The sequence below is a fragment of the Panthera leo genome, chromosome D4, assembly GCF_018350215.1.
Source record: "Panthera leo isolate Ple1 chromosome D4, P.leo_Ple1_pat1.1, whole genome shotgun sequence".
Lineage (NCBI taxonomy): Eukaryota > Metazoa > Chordata > Mammalia > Carnivora > Felidae > Panthera > Panthera leo.
In genome coordinates this window covers 12183383-12201862 of record NC_056691.1, presented here as the reverse complement: position 1 = coordinate 12201862, position 18480 = coordinate 12183383, and the positions used below count along the sequence as shown (strand labels likewise).

General features: G+C 38.5%; 2 protein-coding genes across 5 annotated transcripts in view; both read left to right on the top strand.

Annotated features, from left to right (window-relative positions):
* The window catches only part of APBA1 (amyloid beta precursor protein binding family A member 1), a 211583-nt gene that overhangs the window by 87822 nt on the left and 105281 nt on the right, over positions 1–18480 (top strand). The gene's annotated exons all lie outside the window — the stretch shown is intronic.
* Positions 11938–14374, top strand: LOC122205562 (zinc finger protein OZF-like). The gene has a single exon (XM_042914034.1). The coding sequence runs from the start codon at positions 12109–12111 to the stop codon at positions 12985–12987; it is 879 nt and encodes a 292-aa protein (XP_042769968.1). The 5' UTR covers positions 11938–12108; the 3' UTR covers positions 12988–14374.

The following is an 18480-nucleotide window of genomic DNA, read 5'->3' as shown; positions in this document are numbered from 1 at the left end:
TGCAGGGAGGGGAGGTGGTCAAAGGGTACAAACTTCTAGTTACAAGATGAATAAGTTCTGGAGATGTAATGTATAGCATGGTGATGATAGCTATCAATATTGTATATTTGAAAGTTTCTAAGACAGTAGATCTTAAAGGTTCTCACACATACCTCCCCCCACACACATATATATACAGACATTATAACTTGCTAAGGTGATGGATGTGTTAACTAACCTTACGGTGGTAATCGTTTCACAAAAAATACATATATTAAATCACCTTAAACTTATACAATATTTTATGTCAGTTATAGCTCAGTAAAGCTGGGGGGGAAGGAAAATATCTCATACGGCTTCAAAATGGTTGCTAGATGTTATAGAGATTTGAGATTTCCTTGAACCAGAGGCGTGGCCATGAAAGAACAAACATCTGGTGAATCATACTTGGCAAAGGCAGAATCCATCATTTTTGGTAACACCTGATTATAGTAATATCATTTATTCAGATTGCTCAGAATGAGAATTGACATCAGTGGTCCTTTCTAGCCCCGCTGAAGCCTGTATGGACTTACATGATAGCCCATGCAACACCAGACACCCTACCGTATAGTAAGTCTTCATGGAATCTTACTCACCATTATTGTTGTTGTTGTTTTGTTACTATTACTTGACTGTTCTTACATGCTTGTGCATTGCCCCCACACAGGGGTAAGGCAAGGATCTTGATCTTTTCATATCCTTGGGACTAGCAGAGGGGTGCCTTGGGTGGCTCAGTCGGTTAAGCATCTGATTTCAGCTCAGGTCGTGATCTCACAGTCCATGAATTGGAGCTCTACATCAGGCTCTGTGCTGACAGTTTAGAACCTGGAGCCTGCTTCAGATTCTGTGTCTCCCTCTCTCTCTGCCCTTTCCGTGCTCATGCCCTGTCTCTCTCTCACAAATAAAATAAAATAAAAACATAAAAAAAATTTTTATATCCTCAGGACTAGTAGAGTCCTTGACACAGGGTAGAAATAAAGTCTTTTATATTGATTTCTAATTGGTTGATTATGGTAGTCATCTTTTCCCAGTTGGAGTGTTAGCTCCTTAAAGACAAGAGTGATGTCTTCTACTTCTTTACTTCTAAGAATTCTAGCCCTGTGCTGAGCACATGGTCGTTACCTACTTGTATTTCTTTAAACACTGACAGTTTTAAATCACGAGTTTCATTTTTGTCAGCTGAAGAAGAGCATGAAAATTATAAAAACATTTTGTGGCCTCCTCCCCCAGCAGCAGAAGCAATGTCAAGCTTACCTTATTGATATGCACATCCAGACCCTGTAAAAATGATGGGCCTTTTAGAACTCAGAGATGTTGCGGTCGAAAGTGAAGACATACTCTTTGTTTTTAAATATTGCTCTTTGATCAAGGTATTAATATTCATAAAGCTCTTGAAAGGAGATTGTCATTAGGTATTAAAGCCATTATGGTTGTCACTGGGCTTCGAAGTGTTGCCACGGAGATGAAATTGCCGGAGTGTTTCCACCGCTTTTCATATAAACTGTATTCGGGTGTGAGTTCTACCGTTCGTTTGCAGACCTATGTTTCGAAACCAAGAGGTGGTGATTAGAAGTACAGTGGTCGAGGGGCACCTGGGTGGCTCATTCATGTAAGCGTTTGACTCATGATTTCAGCTCACGTCATGATCTCACAGCTTGTGAGTTCGAGCCCCATGTCGGGCTTTGTGCTGACAGTTCAGAGCCTGCTTGGGATTCATTCTCTCTCTCTCTCTCTCTCTCTCTCTCTCTCTCTCTCTCTCAAAAATAAATTAAAAAAAAAAAAGAGGTACAGAAGTCGAGAGAGAATGCTTGAAAAGAGCGTCTGGAATTCGGAGTTTGGGAAATTGCATTGTATGTGCACTTTATGATGGTATTGTCACTGGGAATAGAACACCACCACCAGAAAACAGCCTCTTGCTGTCAAATGAATGCTACCCTACATACTTTATTGAGAATCGGCACTGAGGAGAGGCTATGCTGTTTGCTTTCTAACTGAGTACTTTGTATTTCTTGACATTTTATCCCAGTGACTTTTACATTAATAAAAGTCAGGGGATCCTATGGAAAGGATCAGTCTTTGGCAAAGCTCAGGACTTCGTGTTCTCTTAGACATCTGGGAGAAAGCTGTCCATATGAGTGTCAGGAACCACGGGAGCCCAAGTGGTTCATCTAGAAGGATGTTTTCTTAGACGACTAGGAGAAAGCTGTCCATAGGAGTGTCAGGAACCACAGGAGCCCAAGCGGTTCATCTAGGATGTTCTCTTAGACACCTGGGAGAAAGCTATTCATATGAATGTCAGGAACCACAGGATCCCGAGCAGTTCATCTAGAAGGATTTGGGTTCCTCACAGTGATCTCCATCTTGATGGATGGATAGACAGATGAGTCTAATGATTTTTTTTTTTAATCAAAACCAAGTAATCAGTAAACTTGGAATGATAAGAGCTAATATGTTCTCTATTTATATGAGTTGATAAAATGGGCTGTTTGAGTCATTTGGTAGCTACACAATTCCTATAACTCACGTAACCTTTTCTAATTTTGATTTTAAGAATGTTTTTTATTTCAGAAAATAGAGTGTAGACCTTAAATTGGATCTTAATGAAAATCCTGTTAATGCTGCAACAGCTTTTCACTTGTAATCACTTTAGAAGATGTGTTTTGATGGTATCTCCTTTGCTGGTGATAGCAGAGGAGAAATTTAATAATAAAATCATTTTAATTTCAAAGTCCATTTTGAGTGGATGGGGAAAACAAGTCATTTAAAAAAATTGTTTTTAATCTTTACTTATTTTTGAGAGAGAAACAGCATGTGAGCAGGGGAAGAGCAAAGACAGAGGGAGATACAGAATCCAAAGCAGGCTCCAGGCTGTGAGCTGTCAGCACAGAGCCTGACGTGGGGCTTGAACTCACGAACTATGAGATCATGGCCTGAGCCGAAGTCGGACGCCTAACTGACTGAACCACCCAGGTGCCCCGAAAACAAGTCGTTTTTAACTGAAAAATGACAAGTTGGATGAATTTATTAAGAATGCTGTGTAACCACAAATGGTTATATAATTCTTTGCCAAAGTCAGGTGACTATATATGTAGAATAAGACAGACTTGAGACTTGTGTATAGAAAGTGTTGTTTACAAATGGACTGGCCCAGACTTTGGGGTCCTGCTGACACCCAGAGCAAAGATACACCAGAGGCTTTTAAGGATAGTGAGGTGACTTTATAGTGTGTGAAAGATTTAGAAAACTGTCATTTCCCAAATAACCATGTAAGTTTTGTAAACCACACATTTTGGAGTTGACATCAATAGTGAATTTTACAGTAATTGTTTTGTGTGGTGCTCACGTCTACCAGTACTATTTTATCAGTTTGTTTTTAACTTCACTATTTTTAATTCAGTGTTTTAAAAAAGATCATCATATTTTTAAGCCCAGAATTAAAATGTTCTGTTTAGGCAGGTCTGGTACATTCTCTTTGCAAGAGACCAAGCACACTCCATGTTTCCTTTGGGTTTTCTGTTTTGTTTTCTTTTGGTTTGTTTTTTGTAGTCCTTAACTCAATGTTTAAAAGTTTTGGCTAACTTTTAGTTGGCAAAAATTCAGAAGAGAATCAACAAAATCTGGGATATTTTGAGAGTGTCAGTAATATTTACACTATAAGGTTTAATTTTCTTGCTGTCCCACTACAAGGCTTTAAAATTGCTTCTAAGTTGAATTTAATGTTTGATTTGACCTTACAGTGGCAATCTGATTCCTTCTGAATGTACATGGAAAATATTATTAGATCTACTTTGGAAGCACAAACCAGTCCAGCTGTGCTTTTTTTTTTTCCTTTTAGAAAATAATGAAAACACTAATTGAGGAAAATTATCCCCTCCTACCAAAAGAAAAAAAAAAAAACACCTGTTAGAAGGGAAATTAATAGAAATGAATTTTGTACTAAGCATAATCACTTTACAAGATCCCCTGGACCCACAAATGGTAAGTCATAGGACTGGCAGATCCAACTGGATCCCCAAACCAGCTTTAGTCAAGACCCCAGTGGACCTCTGGACTGTGTAACAGACGCTGATTCATTCATTATAAACTGGTAATGACCTTTCCTCGACTACGTAGCAGAATTAGTTCTCTACCTGAGCTTATTGCTTACTCAAGCCCTGAGCATCCTTTTCTGAGGAAAAAGCACTCTCCTTCCTGTATAACAGTAACATCACTTCTACAATTGTGTCAAGATATCCCCAGAGCCACACTGTTCAAAGTGTGATCCTCAGACCCAGTCAATGAACTCTTTATTACTGGTCTGCAGCAAGTTGAGGGAGTTGGCACCACCGTATAAACCAACCACATCGCTAAGCACATTGTTCAGTTCATCCGTTGATCACGACACCTTCCTCAATGAAGAAGGCAAGTGCATTGATTTACATTCTAGGGGAAGCAAAGTGCCAGTGTTCTCTCTCTTAATGTTCTCTTTCTGACTACGAAGGATTTTCTCTACACTTTGGAAAGTTCAGCTCAGGATGTATAAAATATGAGAACATAGGATTTTTGTAGGGCACAATTTATAAAGAGCAACATGATGTATCCTACATATACAGAGCTTATAGTATCATAGTTATTCAGTTTACTTCTTTTTCATGAAAGATACTTTTCTGTTTCTACATTGCATAAACTTGTACGTGACCTTGATTCGTAGGTAGGCAAATTAATTAACAATATCATTATGCAGTATTTCATGATATGAATAGTTACTGATGAGTGCTCACTAAGGTACTGTGCCAAGTGCTTTATCTATATTAGCATATTTTATCCTCCCTACAACCCTTTGTGGTCAGAATTTTTATCATCTTCTTTTTGGGTTGAGGAAACTGAGGCTTAGAGAGGTTAATAATCTACCTAATACCAAACAGCTCATCAGTGGTGATTGAAAATCAGATTGGCTTTCCTAACCTCAGCAATCAGACAACACAAGGAAATTAAAGGCATCCAAATCAGCAAGGAGGAAGTCAAACTTTCACTCTTTACAGACAACATGATACTCTGTGTGAAAAATCCAAAAGACTCCACCAAAAAAACTGCTAGAACTGATACATGAATCTAGGAAAGTCGAAGGATATAAAATCAATGTATGGAATCAGTTGCATTTTTATACACCAATAATGAAGCAGCAGAAAGAGAAATCAAGGAATCGAACACATTTATAGTTGTACCCAAAACCATAAAATATGTAGAAATAAACCTAACCAAAGAGGTGAAATATCTATACACTGAAAACTATAGAAACCTTATGAAAAAAAATGAGGAAGACACAAAGAATTTGAAAAACATTCCCTTTTTTTATTTTATTTTTTATTTTTTAAAATTTACATCCAAATTAGTTAGCATATAGTGAAACAATGATTTCAGGAGTGGATTCCTTAATGCCCCTTACCCACTTAGCCCATCCCCCCTCCCACAACCCCTCCAGTACCCCTCAGTTTGTTCTCCATATTTATGAGTCTCTTCTGTTTTGTCCCCCTCCCTGTTTTTATATTATTTTTGTTTCCCTTCCCTTATGTTCCATGATCATGAGTTGGAAGAACAAATATTGTTAAAATGTCAATACTACCCAAAGTAATCTACATATTCAATGCAATCCCTATCAAAATAACCCCAGAATTCTTCACAGAGCTAAAACAAACAATCCTAAAATTTGTATGGAACCAGAAAAGACTCCAAATAACAAAAGCAATCGTGAAAAAGAAAAACAAACTGGGAGGCCTCATAATTCTGGACTTCAAGCTGAATTACAAAGCTGTAATCATCAAGACAGTATGGTGTTGGCACAAGAACAGACACATAGGTCAATGGAACAGAATAGAGAACCCAGAAATGGACCCACAATTATATGGCCAACTAATCTTTGACAAAGCAGGAAGGAATATTCAATGGAATAAAGACAGTCTCTTCAGCAGTGGTGCTGGGAAAACTGGACAGCGACATACAGAAAAATGAACCTGGACCACTTTCTTACACCATACACAAAAAATAAACTCAAAATGGATGAAAGACCTAAATGTAAGACAGGAAGCCATCAAAATCCTAGAGGAGAAAACAGGCAACAACCTCTTTGACCTTGGCTGCAGCAACTTCTTACTTGACATGTCTCTGGAGGTGAGGGAAGCAAAAGCAAAAATGAACTATTGGGACCTCATCAAGATAAAAGGCTTCTGTATAGCAAAGGAAACAATCCGCAAAACTAAAAGGCAACTTACAGAATGGGAGAAGATATTTGCAAATGACATATTAGATAAAGGGTTAATATCCAAAATCTATAAAGAACTTATCAAACTCAACACCCAAAAAACAAATAATCCAGTGAAGAAATAGGCAAAATACATGAATAGACACTTTTCCAAAGAAGACATCCAGATGGATAAATAGACACATGAAAAAAAACTCAACATCACTCACCATCAGGGAAATACAAATCTAAACCACAATGAGATACCACCTCATACCTGTCAGAATGGCTAAAATGAACAACTCAGGCAACAACTGATTTTGGTGAGGATGTGGAGAAAGAGGAACCCTTTTACAGTGCTGGTGGGAATGAAAACTGGTGCAGCCACTCTGGAAAACAGTATGGAGGTTCTTCAAAAAATTAAAATAGAACTACCCTACAACCCAGCAATTGCTCTATTAGATATTTATCCAAAGGATACAGGTGTGCTGTTTCGAAGGGGCACATGCACACCTATGTTTATAGCAGTCCTATTGACAATAGCCAAAGTATGGAAAGAGCCCAAAAGTCTACTGATGATGAATGGATAAAGAAGATGTGATATGTGTGTATATATATACACATAGATACACACACACACACACACACACACACACACATGCACACAATGGCACATTACTTGGTGATCAAAAAGTATGAAATATTGCCATTTACAACAACGTGGATGGAACTAGAGTGTATTATGCTAAGCAAAATAAGTCAGTCAGAGAAAGACAAATATCACTCATGTGGAATTTAAGATACAAAACACATGAACATAAGGTAAGGGTAGCAAAAATAATATAAAAACACAGAGAACAAACTGAGGGTTTCTGGCAGGGTGTTGGGTGGGGGGGTGGGCTAAAGGGACGATGGGCATTAAGGAGGACACTTGTTGGGATGAGTTATATTTAAGTGATGATTCACTGAATTCTATTCCTGAAATCATTATTACACTATGTGTTAACTAACTTGGACTTAAATTAAAAAAAATAAATTAATAAAAATAAAATAAACAACAAGGAGATACTACTAAACACCTGTTAAAATGGTTGAGATCCAGAACACTGACAACACCAAATGCTTGCATAGATATGGAATACCAGGAACTCTTCACTCATTGCTGGTGGTTGAATACAGCCACTTTGGATGACAGTTTGGCAGTTTTCTACAAAACTAAGCTTACTTTTATGATCCAGAAATCACATTCCTTGACATTTACCCAAACGAGTTGAAAATTTTGTCTACACAAAAACTTGCACTCAGGTTTTATGGCAGCCTTATTCACTTTTATCCACTTTATTCAATTGCCAAAACCTGGAAACAACCAAGATGTCCTTCAGTAGGTGAATGAATAGACTGTGTCCCATAGAGTCAATGGAGTATTACTCAGCACTAAAAAAGAAATGAGTTATGAAGCCATGAAAAGACATGGATGAAACTTAAATGCGTGTTACTAGTGAAAGAAGCCCATCTGAAAAGGATATTTGCTGTATGGTTTAAACTATATGACATTCTGGGAAAGGCAAAAAGGAGACAGTGAAAGGATCAGAGGTTGCCAGGGGTTGGAAAGGGAAAGGGAAAGGGATGATAGGTGGAGCACAGAAAAGGTTCAGGGCAGTAAAACTACTCTGTATGATACCAAAATGGTGGAAATGCATCATTATACACTTGTCAAGATGCATAGAATGTAAAACACCAAGAAGAATGGACCTTCATATAAACTATGGACTTTATGATGTGTCAATGTAGATTCACGGATCATAACAAATACACTCCTCTTGTGCAAGAGGTTCACGGGGGAAGAGGTGTGAGCATGTGTGTCAGGGGACAGGTGGGAACATTCTGTAGATTCTGTTCTGTTTTTTTCCGGTTATCTGAAACTGGTCTAAAAAATAAAGTCTATTTAAAATGTCAAAAAAAAAAAATTAGGTTGGCTTTGCTTCAGGGCCCTTGCTCTTAGCCACTCACAAGCCCCTGAGGACCAGCCAGATAACAGATGCTGGCAACATGGTGGCCAGAGTTCATGTCGTCTCCTTTAACCACAAGTAAGTAGAAAAGTTTGTTAAAATACACTTGTTTGACATGTCATAGGAATTGAGATCAAAAGAAAGAAAGAAGGGGACTCACCAGGTATAAAAAAGGAAGCAGAAGCTCAAAGGAGCCAGATAAGAAAGTTGCAGTTAGGGCCCTGGGGTGTGGGTCTGGAAATAGACCCAGCGTTAACTCCCATGCATGCAGGGACAGCAGATGTGACCAATCGTGTGCATGCAGAAGCTAAAACTTACACCCCACACAAGGCTCGGCTCAAGAGTTGCCCTTTTTTCAACTCATTCCATGTCCTGGTGTGGGGTCCAGTTCTACTCCAGAGATGCAGAAGTCTGGAGAGATTGTCTGTGTCTGAGAGTCATAAGCCCTCTGCTGGAGGAAGCACTTTGACTTCTGTCCATTCTTTCAGCATTACCCAAAACACATCCTTCTCTTGATGCAACATATGGACATTTTAGAACACCAAAGATGAAAGGAGCATTTTATTGTTTTTAATGTTTATTTATTTTAGAGACAGAGAGATCATGAGTGGGAGAGGCACAGACACACACACACACACACACACACACACACACACACAGAATCAGAAGCAGGCTCCAGACTCTAAGCTGTCAGCACAGAGCCCAACGCGGGGCTCGAATCCATGAACCATGAGATCATGACCTGAGCCAAAGTCAGGCGTTTAACTGACTAAGCCACCCGGGTGCCCCGAAAGGAGAATTTTAAACATAACCAGAAGGGGGAAAGGCAAATAACCCAGAAAAAGCAGAAACTGCCATTAAAGGAAAAACAATTCAACTGGCGACATACTTCTTTTGGGCAACAATAAAGACAAACCATTGATATAACATCTTCAGAAAGCCTGGAAAAAATGACTGTCAACCGGGAATTCTCTACCTGTAAACCATCATTTAAAAGTCATGAAACATGCAATGCATAATGATAGGGAAAACTAATGATAAACACAATAATCCCACAAATATTATATTGAGGGAAAGAAGCCAGACATGAAAGAGTATTACATACTAGATGATTCCATTTATATGAAATTCAATAAATAGACTAAATTAACCAGTTAGGAGAAATATCTGAATGGCAGGGATGAGTATTGACAGAGAAGGGGCAGAGAGAGACCTCTGGTGTGATGAAAATACCCTAAATCTTGATCGGGGTAGTTTTGGCTTCAGTGTATGTGCAAAATTTCATTGACCTAAGTTACGTGAATGCACATCATATACCTCACCATGTGTATTTTCACACACACCCCCACCAAAAAAAAAATAATTTTATTTATTGGTTTTTTTTTAACGTTTATTTATTTTTGAGACAGAGAGAGACAGAGCATGAACGGGGGAGGGTCACAGAGAGAGGGAGACACAGAATCTGAAACAGGCTTCAGGCTCTGAGCTGTCAGCACAGACCCCGACGCGGGGCTCGAACCCACGGACCATGAGATCATGACCTGAGCCGAAGTCAAACGCTTAACCGACCGAGCCACCCAGGCGCCCCTATTTATTGTTTTAAAAAAATTTTTTAGTATAGTTTACTGTCAAGTTGGCTAACATACAGGGTATACCGTGTGCTCTTGGTTTTGGGGGTAGATTCCCATGATTCATCACTTACATACAACACCCAGTGCTCATCCCAACAAGTGCCCTCCTCAGTGCCCATCACCCATTTTCCCCTCTCTTCCGCTCCCCCATCAACAAGTGGGAAAGCATAGTAAAGACTTTTTAAGTTTGCTTTCTATAAATTCTCACTAAAGAACTGCTAAAGATTTATTTCTGGGGGCACCTGGTTGGTTCAGTTGGTGAAGTGTCCGATTCTTGATTTAGGATCAGGGCATAATCTCATGGTCCTGGGATTGAGCCTCAGGTCCTGCCTGGGATGCTCGCTTGCTCTCTCTGTCTCTCTCCCCCTCTGCCCCTCCCCTGCTTGCATGTTCTCTCTCTCTTGCTCTCTCGGAAGGAAGGAAGGAAGGAAGGAAGGAAGGAAGGAAGGAAGGAAGGAAAGATTTATCTCTGTAAGAATGAGATAGAACCCACAGGATCAGAGTGGGCTGTAATAATGAACAGCAAGAAAAGAAAGTGGTAAATAAGAGGTTTCATTTAAACAAACATTGACTAACAACAATAATAAGGCCTTTGGGGTGTGGGGATTAAACCCAAGATGGAATTAAAACACTAGATAACAAGCAGTGTATGTGGTAGGTGGTAACTGGAATGAAAGGGTTCTAAGACCCTTTCTTTTTTTCTGGAGGAGGGTAGAAATGTTGATTAACTTTGAATCAATGTTAAAAATGTAAGGTAGTCACAAAAACAGTAGGCACAGGATATCTGTCATATTAATTGATCATTAAATAAGAATTAAGAAGTTATTCACTCTAATAGTAAGCAGGAAAGGAGAAAAACAGAAGCAAAGAACAAGGCTTGGTAAATAGAAAAAAAAGGAAGCAATAGTAATTACAATATGGAAGTAATAGTAATGGAACTAATTAGCAATTGTAGTATAAATATAATTTATTAGCAGATGTAACTTTTAATATGTTAGAAGACAGAGATCCTACCATACTATTTATGTGAGTGACTCCCAAACCAAATGACATAAAACCAAAGGGATAGAAAATGATAAATCAGAAAGATGTTTTTAAAAGTAAAAGCTGAGGCATTTTGGTCTTTGTCCGCGGGTCAGTCCGGCCCCTGGGTCCACGTGGCGCGAAAGTAGGAGGGCCGCTTCCTTGTGCATCCCTGGAGACTGCACCTTTTTCATCATTCAGAAGGCCTGGAGGCCCTAGGGCTGAGTTCTAGGATGGTACTTTGGCCCCCAGCATTAATATTCTAGTGCTGTGTCATTTCCCCAATAGCAGGTTATAAACCAACTACACCGTATGTGATCCTTTGTTGGAACAAGAAGACAAACTCTGGATGGTGGAGAACAAAGTGGAAAGGAAATTTGTTCAGGTCGTTTCCAGGCTTATGCTTTTGAACACACAAGTGTTCCTGAGGAAGGAAGAGGAAGACAGACTCAAGAAGCCTGAGAAGATGATGAGCAGATAGAGAGGCAACAAGATTTGGGAGGCAAGTTGCATCCATCTCCAGGAAAGTACAGACTGAGGAAAAAAAGCAGTGAACTAAGAAAATTGGAAGGATACTTCTTCTGATCGCAGACCTTATATCTTTAAGGAAACACCTTTTTCAACTTACCTGGAAAGAGTGTGAAACAAAATTTAGACTTAATTGTGAGGGAAGTTGTGTAGGGGAGAATCATTAATTTAACTAGGAAATCCTGCCTCTGCTTGCTCCTTATGCTAATAACCCCCTTTAAATGTAAATCAGTGTGGAAATGTCTTCAGTTAAAACCATTTGAACTCCATAGAAGAACCCTATGAAATTACTGAATGTGGCAAAACTTTCACTCACATGTCACACCTCATTAAATGTAGAAGTCAGGCTTAAGGGAAACCCTGTTCTAAGGAATACTGAAGAGCCTTTAGCTAGATGATAGATCTCTGAGCAGAAGAAAATTTTTTACTGGAGAGAAACCAGTGAATATAACAAAACTTCGTTGATCATTAGAAAATTTGGACAGAAAGCTTTTAAATGTACTATGATATAGTCTTCTCTCAAACTTTATCCCTTCCTCTATATTTGAAAGGTCATACACAGAGAATCCTTACAAATGTAAGAAATATGGAAATTCCTTCAGCCAAAAGTAAACCCTAATTCATCAAAAAAATTCATACTGGAGAGAAACCTTGTGAATGTGGGAAAGCTTCCATTCAGATGTCACACCTCAGTCAGCAGAAAATTTGTAGTGGGGAAAACCCCTTTGCCTGTAAGGTATGTGGGAAAGTCTTCAGCCACAAATCAAATCTTACTGAGCATGAACATTTTCATAATAGAGAGAAACCTTTTGAATGTAACGAATGTGGAAAAGCCTTTAGCCAGAAGCAATATGTTATTAAACATCAGAACACCCATACCGGAGAGAAGCTTTTTGAATGTAATGAGTGTGGAAAATCCTTCAGCCAGAAGGAAAACCTTCTCACCCATCAGAAAATTCACACTGGAGAGAAACCTTTTGAGTGTAAGGATTGTGGGAAAGCTTTCATTCAGAAGTCAAACCTCATCAGACACCAGAGAACTCACACAGGAGAGAAGCCTTTTGTATGTAAGGAATGTGGAAAAACCTTCAGTGGCAAATCTAACCTTACCGAGCATGAGAAAATTCATATTGGGGAGAAACCCTTTAAATGTAATGAATGTGGAACAGCTTTTGGCCAGAAGAAGTACCTCATAAAACATCAAAACATTCACACTGGAGAGAAACCCTATGAATGTAATGAATGTGGAAAAGCCTTCTCTCAAAGAATATCACTTATCGTACATGTGAGAATTCATTCAGGTGATAAACCTTACGAATGCAATGTATGTGGAAAAGCCTTCTCTCAAAGTTCATCTCTTACTGTGCATGTGAGAAGCCATACAGGTGAGAAACCCTATGGTTGTAATGAATGTGGGAAAGCTTTCTCTCAATTCTCAACCCTTGCTCTGCATCTGAGAATACACACAGGTAAGAAGCCTTATCAATGTAGTGAATGTGGGAAAGCTTTTAGCCAGAAGTCACACCATATTAGACACCAGAAAATTCATACTCATTAAAAAACCCTGTAAATATCATAAAAATTGGAAAGTGTTCATCAGGAATTTAAACCTCATAGCACATCAGAAATGATCATACTGAAAGAATATATATCACAAATGAGGAAAACAAAAGCTAAAAAGTTACTGGACACCATGGAATTTATACTGAAGAGAAAGACATTTATATGATAAAAATCCTGGGCCCCCAGAAAAGCTGATGGCCTAGGTAATGCTGAAACTTTAGACGCATTTCCACCAAACATGCTTCTTATTGCTGTCTGCATTTATCTGGAGATCTTCACCAATGTAATCAAAATATAAGTTTTAAGTATTGGCAAGGAAGAGACTTTTGTGGTATTGATTTAGTAGAACAGAAGAGATTCTGGAAACACCTATGCATCTATTAAAATTTAGAATATGATAGAAATGGCAATAGGAGGTGAGAAGATAATGGGACTATGTAAAAAGTGATTTGGAGGTAATTTGTTCTCCAAGGAAAAAACAGACCATGAACTATAAACAGAGGTAAGAACCAAGAGGATAAGAACAAGAATATAAGCTGTATACCGAAATGGTTATGACCTTGGGAGTAGGGAGACATTCCTTATAATAAGCTCAAAAATTCTCTGAATTTCTATGCTTAGGAAATATGTACCAGTCTGCTTACTGTGGCATGATTTGTAGTTAGCCATAAGTTGGAAACACCTTAAATGCCCATTGGGAGCAAAACGGAAAATACTTATGATGGAATACTGTATATCTGTAAAATTTAGCAAATGAGATCTATATTACAGAGAAAGATCTCAAAAATCATGTTGAAGGGGGAAAATGAAGTTGCAGAATAACATATATTACAATGCATTTTGTAAATTTAACTAAAACTTTACTCACAAAATTCAGTACTATGTATTGGTAATGGATAAATATATGTATGTATGTTTTTAAAATGTTTTTGAAATGGATTGGAAGGATACAGACCAAACTCTTGATAGTGGTTGCTTGTGAAGAGTGGAGCAGGGAAGGGGATGAGTGTGGGAGGGATGGGATGGGGACTGTTTAAAGGGGGGGTTTCATTTTTATATATAAATATCCATTTCTCTTAAAAACTAAAGACTGCAAGTAAATATATCAAAATACTGGATAATTCTGATTGTGGTATATGGATATCTTGTCTTATTTTTTGTACTTTTCTGTATTTTTAAATTTTCTCAAAATTAATAAGAATGGGGGTGAGGATGGGAACACTGTACCTATAGAAATCATGTTCTAATGGATTCATTCCCAATCAAGTACTAAACTTTTTATAGAAAATATTTCTAAAATTTTATCAATGATGAGTGGATGGACTTGCTCTCTATGTAATATGAAATTATCTATTTTATTAAAATTAAAAATGATCACATAATCCAAAAATAAAAAAAATAAAAAAATAAAAGCTGAGGGGCGCCTGGGTGGCTCAGTCGGTTAAGCGTCCAATTTCAGCTCAGGTCATGATCTCGTGGTTCATGGGTTCAAGCCCCACTTTGGGCTCTGTGCTGACAGCTCAGATCCTGGAGTCTTCATGGATTCTGTCTCCCTCGCTCTCTGCCCCTCCCCACCCATACTCGGTCTCTCTCTCTCTCTCAAAAATAAATAAAACATTTTTAAAATTTTTAAATAAGAGCCAATATAACTACATAAATGTCATGCAAAACAGACCTTAAAGCAAAAACATCTTTTTCAATAATTCATCAATAAGATATAAAAATCCTGACCCCAAACCCTCAAAGTAAATAAAACAAAATTTGATAGAATGACAAGGAGAAATAGACAAATTCATACTTACAATGGCGGGGGGGGGGGGTTGCTAACACACATTCCTCAGAAAATGATACCTTAAGCAGGCAAAAAATGATCAACGATGTGGAAGAGTTGAACATTAGTAACGAACTTGAGCCTTAGAATATAGAAAGACCCCTGCCCCAACGGTTAGGCAATATACATTCAAGCACAGCATACATCATTACAACATTTAACATGTATCAGACCACAAAAGAAGTATCAGCAAAGAGTAAACGAAAGTCAAAGACAACTGGGAGCATCTAGACTTGCAGCAGACAGGAGAGAATGTGCCTTCTAATGGCAAAGCCAATAAAATAGAACAAAACAAAAATACTCTGCAGCCTATAGCCTTCAGTGTGAAATTTCTAAGAGATTGCACTGTTGTGAAATTATCCAAGCCCATCCAACATCCACTGTTGCCTTTCTGTCTTGTTGCTTGCTCTCTGATCTTGGAACAACTCAGCTCTATTCAAAGAGGGGAAGATGTTATCAGTGGATAGGACTGCCTCCCATCAGTTACCTTTGGAGTTGTAAACACTTCTGATATAAGGCAACGGGGCATCAGGAAACGGAGGAGAAGAAAGCCACTGTCTTAAAATAGGTTGAAGCATCCCATGATGAATTTGGGGTTATTTGTCATCTCTGGTCCTCAGACTTTCACCTCGAGGGGAGTTTCTATGAAGTCTTTCTCTGAAGGTGTTGAAGAATTCGTCAAATTCTTTGTTCCTGGATACAGTTAAGGCTTTATGTATTGAACACATTCATTAAATGCCTTTCCTTTTTCATGGTGGAAAGAACTGTGTCAACCTGAGAATACTTGGACATAGATTCTCTTTGTGAATTTGGCAAACACAGGATTTACCAGGAACACTATAGGATCTCACTGAAACATCTCGTTGTTTCACCTTCTTTTTCCATGGTTTACAAATAACATTTTTCAGCATCATGTTGATAATATTCAAAATTTGGTGTGCGTCCTCCTAATTTGTTCATCCATAGCATTCTTAACCCTTTGTAAATGATTTGTGGCAAACTCTCATTTTGTTAGATTTTAGTATCTCTTCTGTATCTTTTGCTGACCTGGAAATTCTACAGGCAGCTCCATTTTTAGGCTGATGAAATGCAGTGATCCCTGAAGCTATCTGTTCAGTGTCCCACAGGAAACCTCCTTTAAGCTTGAAATGATTCCATTTATTACCATGAATCCCTGCCCTTGAGAACATTTTAGCTGAATGTTTGCTAATTTCCTTCTCTGCTCTCCCTTTGCACACTGGATATCAGTCTTTCTCCTAAAGTCTTTCTTAAGTTAAGGAATTGATCACTAAGTTATATATCCCATGGGTGTTTGGGGTTGATAAAGAGGAACAAAACTACCCATCATGGTTAATTTTACAGGGGGTAATTGAAGAGCTAAGGCAATGATGGAGAGTGGGTATCCCCCCTATCTCTAAGGAATAAATATTGCTTAGATTTGTATTTGTCTGAAAGCGCTAACACTTGGTCCCTTTGCCGAGAGTAATAAACCACAGCTGCCCTTGGTCACACACTCATCCTGGGCACCAGAATTCTTACCACAGTGGAAGATGCCATTGGCTGCATCTGTGTAAAATCTGACAGGCTGCCTGGCACAGTTGTGCCCACAAACATCCAGGGTCGGAGTCCGCATCCAGCACATCTCTGGTTTCCCGTATCTACCCCAAAGATTTCAGTCTTTAGTGTGTGGACTGAACAAAGACGGAAAATTCTTTGGCTTGTTCTTACTGAACAAAGGAAACCTGGTTTTGTGCAGATCCGGATGTATTTAAAATGATTCAGTATTTTCTACTCAGTATCAAGTGGGGGGGACGTGTCAATGCGATAGCGACAAATTTCTCTGAATTATATCTGTGTCGTTGCTGTGCTTTAAAAGTTCTTATGAAAGATTTCATTCACTGCGTCTGAGTTTCTACTTGGAGAATTATCTAATTGCTTTTCTGATTTAGGCTCAAGTAGCAATTCATGTTAAGCTATAAATATGAAAGCAGTTTGGCGTGGGTTTTTTTCTTTTTTTCTTTTTTTTTGCTTTTTTCTTTTCTTTTCTTTTCTTTTTTTTTTTTTTTTTTGCTTTTCTACTTAACTGCTTATTTTGGGTTGCTCCTTTAGGATTAGATCAAAACAAACAGGCACCTGCATCATAAAATTTGATAGTTAAATGGATAGTATCCTCATTACATAGTTTATGCAATTTTTATGAATAATACTAAGGCCACAATAAGATAAGTTAGTAGAGGATACGAACAATTTGCTGAAGAAAACACCCAGATGACCAGTAGGCATATAAAAACTGTTTGACTCACTAGTAATCATAGAAATGTCAAAACACCCATGGGGCCTCTTTTCTCATCTTTGAGATTCGACTTGAATAAGTTACTCAAGTTATTTCTAAACATTTTTCTTATAAAAAGGCATTGAAAACTTTGCCATTATCTTGTCTAATTGATGAATTTCGACATTTATGCCCCAGGTGTTGGCTAAGTTGCTGAGTCAACCATGCTCTCAAGTAAGCGAGTGTATACAGGAGATTCCTATCCCTTTGAGCTCTTGAGTATGTTGAGATGATCCATTTTTAAAATGCTGCTGAGTGAAAAAATTACTGCATGACTGTATGATATAACACTTACCTATATCAAATGTATATTTTTGAAGATTTTGTATAACAAGGAAGAGCTGCTTATGCGAAGGTCAAAGGACATTTGGGGCAGCCCCAGCCTCCACACTCTATGAAGTCAGAGGGTCTAAGGGCGGAGGAAGGCTGTGCAGTAGCCAGCATCTGCCCATCACCAGAGTGGTTATCCATTCCCTTGATCCCACTTCATACAGCCAAGAGTCTAAAATCCAGACGCAACACCCTACAGTATAGCTCCTTTCCTCCCACGCGTTAGAAAATGGTTGTGCAAATATCAAAACTTGTTTCTGTGGTTAAATCGTCAACTACTGTTTTGAAGAAACCTGGATTGCCTCCAAGCAAAATAAGCTTCTGATGTTGAAATTTTCTTGTCTGCGGTGCCTCATCTCACTTGGTTTTGCATGCTTACATTACATTACGGGGATGTTGTCTCCTCAAGACACATGCAGATGGCAGAATCAGCCATTGTTCCCAGCCCTCTTAGCTTGTTCTCTATCTTATTATCTATGTCGGATTCTTAAGAAACTGTCTTGCAAAGAGAGTCCATCTTTCTGCAGGTGTCCTTGTGATTGAATCAAAATGAATAGAGAAAGCTCTCATGGGAACACTTATCTTTGGAATATGAGATATCTCCGTGTGTGTGTGTGTGTGTGTGTGTTTTAACCTAAAAATATCTGCCATTCTTTGCTGTTTTTCAATGGGTGTGCCCTATTTGAGAGGCAGTAGCAAAATTTCACAATCAAAATAATTTTATTTTTAAGGTAGAAAAAAATTAGAAATGATGAAGTGTTTTGACTGGGGCGGTGCTGAAGCACGGGTGAAAGCTGTTTTTATAAGCACATCAGATACAAGTCTTTGTCGTATAATATTTAAGCTCCCTGACAAGAGCTGGATACTGGTGGAAGCCTTGGGGAACAATTCTCTTTTTTTAAGATTTAATTTTTTAAAGTAATCTCTACATCCAACGTGGGGCTCAAACTCACAATCCCAAGATCAAGAGTGGCATGCTTTACCCACTAAGCCAG

Excerpts from the sequence above, each read along its gene's own strand:
- LOC122205562 (XM_042914034.1), top strand. The coding sequence starts at position 12,109 with ATGTCACACCTCAGTCAGCAGAAAATTTGTAGTGGGGAAAACCCCTTT.